At 34.4% G+C, this 7,961-nt stretch overlaps 1 protein-coding gene across 2 annotated transcripts in view; it reads left to right on the forward strand.

Moving 5' to 3' along the window:
• Positions 1-7,046, forward strand: part of LOC150098209 (uncharacterized) — a 271,336-nt gene extending 264,290 nt beyond the window's left edge. For both annotated transcript variants that reach the window (XM_090406181.1, XM_090406182.1), the window contains exon 17: positions 5,652-7,046. In XM_090406181.1, coding sequence (XP_090262307.1) covers positions 5,652-6,880 — 1,229 coding nt within the window. In that variant the 3' untranslated portion in view covers positions 6,881-7,046. The remainder of the gene's footprint in view (positions 1-5,651) is intronic.
• The last annotated feature ends 915 nt before the right edge of the window (positions 7,047-7,961 follow it).

The raw sequence follows: 7,961 nt of genomic DNA on the forward strand, positions 1-7,961 counted from the left end.
GTCCCTCTTTCCAGGCTTTCTGAAATATGCAGTGCAGCCACTGTAAGACTTTTATACCACCAATACTTCAGCATTTCTGGTCGAATATCATCTACTCCTGCTGGCTTTCCACATTGCAAGTCTTTGATGGCTTTATCTACTTCAAGTATGGATATGCATTCCTGAACTGTATGCCTGCTGAGTTTTTTTTTTACCACTGTGCTATCACTGCTTGTTTCATTTAGCAATTTTTCGAAGTAATTACTCCATACTTCAAGGATATCTTTTTCTCCCGTTTTCATGTCACCTTTATCATCTCTAATTACAGCACTCTTTCCTCCATTTCTAAGCTTCTTCAACAACCTCCAGAATATCTTACCACCTCCTTGATATTTCTTTTCTATGTTCTTGCCAAAGTCCTCCCATGACTTTTGTTTAGCTAGTTTTACAGTGTTTAGCTTTCTTACATTTGTCTCTGTATTCTCTAAGAGCACAAGCTGACTTATTTGACAGGAACTTTTGATATGCTTTCTTCTTTTCCTTCACTGCCTCTTTAACTTCCTGTGTCCACCAGGGAGTTCTGATTTTTCTATCCTTGCAGACAACCTCACCACATGCCTCTCTGGCTGAATCAATCAGGGTTTTCTTCACGGTTTGCTACTGAATCTCAAAAATTTGGTTCCTGTTCTCAAACTCTTTCATTTTTCTTCAATCATGTTTGTGTATGTTAGTCTACAGTTCACACCTGAGAGCTGCTCACCTGTTATTCGCTTTAAAACTTTCTTACATGTTATTCTTTTCAATATGAAATTCAATTTTATCCTGCTCAAGACTAAATAGCGATCACTTCCAATTTCAAATCCTCTGTACACTCTGGTGTCCTGCACCAGAAAGAAAACATAGTTCAATGGCAATAACATAGTTCTCATTGAACAATAACATAGTTCAATGAGACTTTTCTTATTCCTTGCCTCTTCTCTCCATGTGAATTTATGCACATGTTTATGTTGGAACATGGTGTTAGTAATAACCAGTCCTGAGCTGAAATCTAACAGGTATTTGCCATTATTATTAGCTTTGCTCTTTTCTCCAAATTTTCCCAAAATATTTTTGTATGTCTCACAATCATTTCCTACTCTGCTATTTAGATCCCCAATAAGGACCAGCTTTTCCTTTTTTATTGTGTCAGTTGCTTTCTCTAAATCAAAAAATTTCTCCACTTCTACCTTAGTAGAACCTTCTGTGGGACCATAGGCACAAATAAGTCTCATTGTCCAGTTCCCCATTCTCATATTTGCCAACATCACTCTACTTGAGACTGACTGCCATTGAAGAAGATTAGTCTCATATTTTGTGTTGAATACTATGGCTACTCCTTCTTTTCCTTGATTGTTATTGCCTGAATATAACATTTTGTATTTATTGCTCAGAAAAATCTCACCGGTTTTGTCTTCTCTGTTTCAGTCACCCCTATTATGTCGATCTGGTACTTATCTAATTCCTCAGCTAGCTCCATTTCTTTGCCATTCAGGCTTCTTATGTTGATAGTACTGATTTTTAACTCTGGTGATGTTGAGTTGAGATGTGTTTTCAGATTTGTTCCAGTAGCTGACTTTTCGTTGTTCGCCCTGGTTCCCTGGAGAAAACAACGGGGAGCCTTGTTTAACCAGGCGACGCCGCAGCCAGCATGAAATTATGTCATGTTGTACCATCATTTTGTATTTTGGTTTAAGCCAATAAGAATATAATTTGGTCGGCTAAATCCCAAATTGCCAGCCCATCCTCGTTCGTTCGGTATCCAGGTAGATACTCAACAGGGTGCACCACAAGAAGATGAGGATTAGGTCAGAAGCCCTGGTCGGTTCTCCACATTCCTTTAAAGGCTATGTGGAGGTCTTCTCTCAGTTATATAGCTTTGACCCTTAAGCACCCCATATAATGAGTGTGTGAATTTGCCTGCCACCTCAAAAGCAAACAAGCAGCCATAAAATTCAACCAAGGGTTGAAACTTTGTGTGAGTTGAGGCAGTCGGTATTGAGAAGTTCTGCTAGAGCGATAAATGACATCCTGTCAAAACTAATAGTGAATGTTGTTATGACAGTTTCAAATGTTATGCAATTTGATTGAAGAGAATTAGCATTTCAACTCAACATTTGTTGGTTGTCTTTGTCAGTTGTGCAATCTTTTGTTAATACTGCAACAATCATATACATGTCTTTATAGCTGCTCTCTTGTGTAAAACAAAATTCAACTTGTAAAGTTGTAATAATTAAAAAAAAAAGTTGAATAAATTATAAGCATATAAAAGGATATCACCTGTAAATCATTGACATGCCAGCAAAATTCTCAGATGTGCCACCTAGGATTTACTGTATAAAGTGTTTATTGTTGAAAATTGTTTTCTGCCAGGAAAGCGCATTAAAAATCATAAGTGTGTTATTCTCGAGCTGAGCAGTTTATTTTCTGGTAAGTTACATACATATATAATGCTTTTTTTTTTATGTAAAAGTTTATTTTTATTGTAATGGACACTAAAACTGCAATGAAAGGGAAAAAACCAACATTTCTCTCGAAGAAAAAATTAAAATGCTGGATCAGTTGAAAATTGCAGAAAAACCAGTTGTTGCAAGGACTTTGAATTTAAATGAATCAACAATTCAAACAATCAAACAAAATAAACATAAAATCTGAGAAAGTGTTATTGCTGGGTCAACGGTAAGTGCAAAGCACATTGCTCGTGTATGCGATATCCTAATAGAAAAAAAGAGAAATTCTATCTAAATAATAATTTAGATAGAAGATTGCACTCAAAAGAAAATTCCTTTGGATGGACACCTTATTAAGCAAAAAGCTCTCAAAGTTTATAAATTAAAAAGAACATGATCAAGATTCTTTAGAAGAAATCTTTCAGCATGGATTTTGTGCCAGTAAGGGTTGGTTCAAAAACTTTAAAAAGCAGTTTTCTTTGTATAATCTTAAAATCCAGGGAGAATCAGCATCAGCAGACGTAGAACCTGCTTAGAAATGCCCAGCAGAACTTTTAAAAATCATTGAAGAAGATGGTTATAGTGCAGACCAGGTGTTCAATGCAGATGAATCTGGGTTATATTGGAAAAAAATGCCAAAACTTACCTATATTTCGAAAAATGAAAGATCCGCTCCTGGATTCAAAGTTTCCAAAGATAGAATTACTGTACTGTTTTGTAGTAATGCATCAGGTGATTATATCACAAAATCAATGTTTATTAACCGATCCGCAAATCCTCGTGCGATGAAAGGGCTCGACAACTCTACCAGTTTATTGGTGGGCCAACAAAGGCATGGGTTACAGCTAGCATGTTTAAAAATTGGTTTTTCAAATGTTTTGTACCCGATGTAGAAAGTTGCACAAAGAAAATGAATATGGACTTCAAAATTCTACTTATTTTAGATAACGCACCAGGCCACCCAACAGATTTAAGCCATCCGAATATTAAAATAACTTTTTTGCCACGTAATACTACTTCACTTATTCAACCACTCGACCAAGGAATAATATCAACATTTAAGTCATATTATATTCGCCTAACATTCCAATTAATTTTGGAAAAAATGGAATCTAATCCAAACATGACACTGCCTCAAGCGTGGAAAGAGTTTTCAATATTGAATTGTGTGAAAATGATTTCCCTGTTCATTAAGGAATTACAACCCTCTATGCTAAATGCTTGCTGGAAAATAATATGGCCTTCACCTCCAGTGGATGCCGAGCTAAGTCGTATAATAAACGTTGCACACATTTTTGGTGGAGAAGGCTTTTGCGATATGGTTGAAAACGAAATTAGTGAATTAATTGATGGAGAAACAGATTTAAATGAGGAGGAACTGGTACAATTAATAGATGGCGTCGAATCAAATGGCTGGGAAAGGTCTGCCGAAGATTCTGATTGTGATGAATCCGTTAAAAAATTTAGTTTAAAGAAATTAGCAGGATTGCTAAGAAAGTTAGCAATCCTTCTTGGCAAGAAAGTTAGAAAGTTATTTTACAGATAATGATGCCTCAATGGAGCGCTCCGGAAAATTCACGAGACAATTGGATATTTGTTTAGCGCCATGTTATGAACTTAATAAAAATTGCAGCATAGTGGTAAGCAAAGTCTTATTGATAACTAAACCAGCCGAAGTATGCAATGGGAATTATAACAAATGATGTCCAAGAGATTTTAAGTGGTGGTGACCTCTGGCCACTTAAAGAACATCTATGAAATATTATTTCTGAAGACAGTGATGACGATTAAAATATGCGCTTTATTTTATTGTGTCTAAAACATTTATGCATTATATGCAATGAAATTTATGTACAATTTGTAATTTTTATAATATGTATTTATCTCACAGTTTATGTTTTCTTAACTTACATGAATTAAATAAAAATATTGTTTTTGTTGGATATATCACTGTTGTTTATATAATTTAAAAAAAAAAAAACGATTTCGGAACCTAACCCTACTTTTTCTATGTGATCTAAGGCTCGCATAACGCAATTTATATAATGCGGCATTTCTATGGAACCTAACATCTGCATTATATGAGGGTTACCTGTATATATATATATATATGTTAAAGATACCAAGCAATTTTATAAACTTGGTTTTAATCCTTTTTCCCAAGTAAGCAAACAGACAGGTAAGTCAAGTTTGCGCCTGAAGTATTTTCAGGTCTGAGGCAACTCATGGTAAAGGTGGAGTAAGCTCTGATCACTTTTCCTTAGTATCTCCTCTAATGCAAAGCACATCTCCTTGCAGAGATGTATGATGTATGCATTAAGGGAAGAGCCACTACCCAGACCGGTTTCGACCTTTATTGAGGTCTCATTAGTGGGAGCCAGACCCAAAGATGCCAGAGATTTATAAGCTCTGCATTTGAAGTAATGCAGAGCTTATAAATTTTACCTATACAAGTTGCCACAAAGTGCTTTGACCTTATTAAATAAAAATCTCAGGATGAGAGAAAGATGTAGAAAGTTTTTTACCTTGGGTATACTATATGTTAAAGATACCAAGCAATTCTATAAACTTGGTTTTAATCCTTTTTCCAAGTAAGCAAACAGACAGGTAAGTCAAGTTTGCACCTGAAGTATTTTCAGGTCTGAGGCAACTTGTGGTAAAGGCGGAGTAAGCTCTGATCACTTTTTTACAATTTTAACAGTTTTTAACAAAACTTTAACAAATGTATATAAAAGACAATTTTAACAAAGTACAGTTGAATTAATGCAGCTTTTAAGATACACAAATTCAGAACTTTATCATCCCTTCAAACAAGCATAGCACAATAGTTAGTTTCAGATGGTGAGGAAACGATTTCTTCAATTAAAAAGCCCCTCCCTAACACATCCCTTTTCTCGAACTCTGCCACATGTCTGAGAAAAAGTTGAAGAAATACACACACACACACACACACACACATAGAGAAACTTCTGGTTTTATGTACTAGAAAAGCTGTTCATTTGGATGTGGGGAGGGGTGGGTGCCTTTATTATTTCTTGAAACTGTGGGACAAGAAATAAATCCTGGAAGTTTACTGTAATTAAAGCTGGCAACCAGAAGCAGATGAATATATACAATTCTATATTTCTTTAGAATCTACTGAAAACTATTCTTTATTATTATTTTATTTATTTATTTTTTTTATAGCTACACTTGTTTTGAAACATTTGGGACTAAATGACATTCTGGAGGAAGAAACAGAAAGAATTAAAACTGGACAATACACTTTTGATAGTCAGTGTTTTACTCAATTTACCAAGCGCTACCCATCTCAGAAGGCAGGAAAACAAGAAGAAGAAAGATATAAAACTGAACATTCTGCTTTAAAAAAGCAGCATGCCAATGAGGTCTCTGAGCAACATCCACAATCTCAGAAGATAAAAAGCCATAGTAAAATAATCATAGCAGAGGATAAAACATCTACGTCATGCCAAATGGGTGCACAGACAAATATAGATAACTCTTCTTTAAAATGTAGATTGAAAACAAAGAATGTAATTGTAGATTTAAATGAAATGTTAGTTGAAACCACAGGAACTGAAGATGGTCAAAGACTACATTTTCAAAACATTTCTGCTAAAAAGGTAAAATCTGGAACAACAAAGTCGCATATGAAAAGAAAACTACGCCATCCAGTTAAAAGGCCATCAAAATGCAAGAAAACTGCAGAAAACTCTCAGGACTTAAAAGTTTCACTTGATGACAGTATTAATGATGAAATATCATCAAGTGAATCCTCCCATCAGACATCCAATGCATTGAAATCCAAAGACACTCTGGAATCCTTAACTTTAAAATCAAGAAATATGATTACTCATCTTGAAAATTTTAAATATAACCCACGGTTAAGAATTGCATCTTCTGAAGTGATTTCAAATGAGTACTCAGTTCAGTGTAAAGGCAGCATGCCAAATATGCATTCATTGGCATCTCTTTCCTCTTCGCATTTATCACCAACCTTACCTCCTTCTGTATCTTCAGTTAATATGCCCGTTGCAAACACTGCTACTACACTTTCTGTTGAAAAGCTAAAATTGTCTGAATCTGAAGGAAACACGGGCAAAACTAACTCTCTCCAAAATAATTCTCAAGTATCTTCTACAGTATTGTCAAAGCTTCAGAAATTTGCTTTTTCTAGTAGAGAAGATGTAAACATCGCTATGGACTCCATACACAAATTTCACACAGATGAACAGCATTTAGCTGATGTTAGAAACATATTACAGATGCCAAAAATAAAAAGTAAGAGCAGTAAAACAACTCCTGAAAAAGCATCCTCTCCAAAAGCCAATAAACAAGTTAGTTTGATTTCTAAGAAACTGTTGACTCAAATATTCAACACAGGAGAAGATTTAGATGATTTAGACTTGAATTAATAATTACTGAAATCAAATGTATTACTCTGAAATTATAGAAAGGTGTGTGTATATGTACTTTTTATACCAAAGTATAATTATATGATTTTTTGATATTTTTTTAATAAAAAGAAAAAAAAAGGTGGACATTATGAAATGCTATACCTTTCTTTGAAAAAGAGTTGTTTTGTTTATGTCAATCTTAATAGTAAGTCATTATACATAATAATTAAAAGATATCTATTTGAATTCTTAAAGCAGTTTTACAGAAACATAACCACTGAGAATACTGCTGGTGATATTTGTACATCTAGAGCAGTGGTTCTTAACCTGGGGTTTGTGCACCCCTGGGGGTGCGAGAGAAGTTTCTAAATTTTCGATGGAAACTACCGCATGCTATATCAACTTACCCTCTCTACCTTTGCCTCAGCACATCGCACTTACCAGCACATGTTCGTGTGCACGTGTTCTGGATGCACGTGTTCGCATACTCTGAGTACAAACGTTAACGAGGTGGTTTGACGTAAAAACGAATACTAATTTTCTTTAATTTAATAAACAACAACAACATAGCCATTAAAAATTGAGATATTGTTTCGTATGTATATGTAAATGTATGTGTTTATTTTTCAATAAATAAATACAAACACATTTTTCAAGGGGGTGTGAGAACTTATTTTTATATTCAAGGGGGTGCTGATCACTGAAAAGGTTAAGACCCACTGATCTTGAGAAAAATATTTCCTCTCTCCAGTTGATTTTTATTTAGAGATAATTTCTTCAAAACAAATGTAAAATATAACTACTTATTTTTTTTATTGTATTTTTAAATAAAATACTTTTCCTCTCAGATGAATGCTATGCTTCTTCCTAGTTATGGCACTGACATATTTGTTGTCATTTTCATAGCTGATCCTGACCCAATTCCTTCACAAAAGAAGTTTCAGAAATTGTATAATTATTTTGAGTTTCATTTCCATCATTTATGATCTGCGATTTTCCAATAGCTACATAATCAATATGTTATTGTTACACTTCTAACCTGAAGACCTGATCTACACAGATTTATCTGTGACTTTCTTTGACACATAATGAAAAATAT

The sequence above is a fragment of the Typopeltis vanoorti genome, chromosome 16 (assembly GCF_054136105.1).
Source record: "Typopeltis vanoorti isolate ZY-2024b chromosome 16, IOZ_Tvanoo_1.0, whole genome shotgun sequence".
NCBI classification, from domain to species: Eukaryota; Metazoa; Arthropoda; class Arachnida; order Uropygi; family Thelyphonidae; genus Typopeltis; species Typopeltis vanoorti.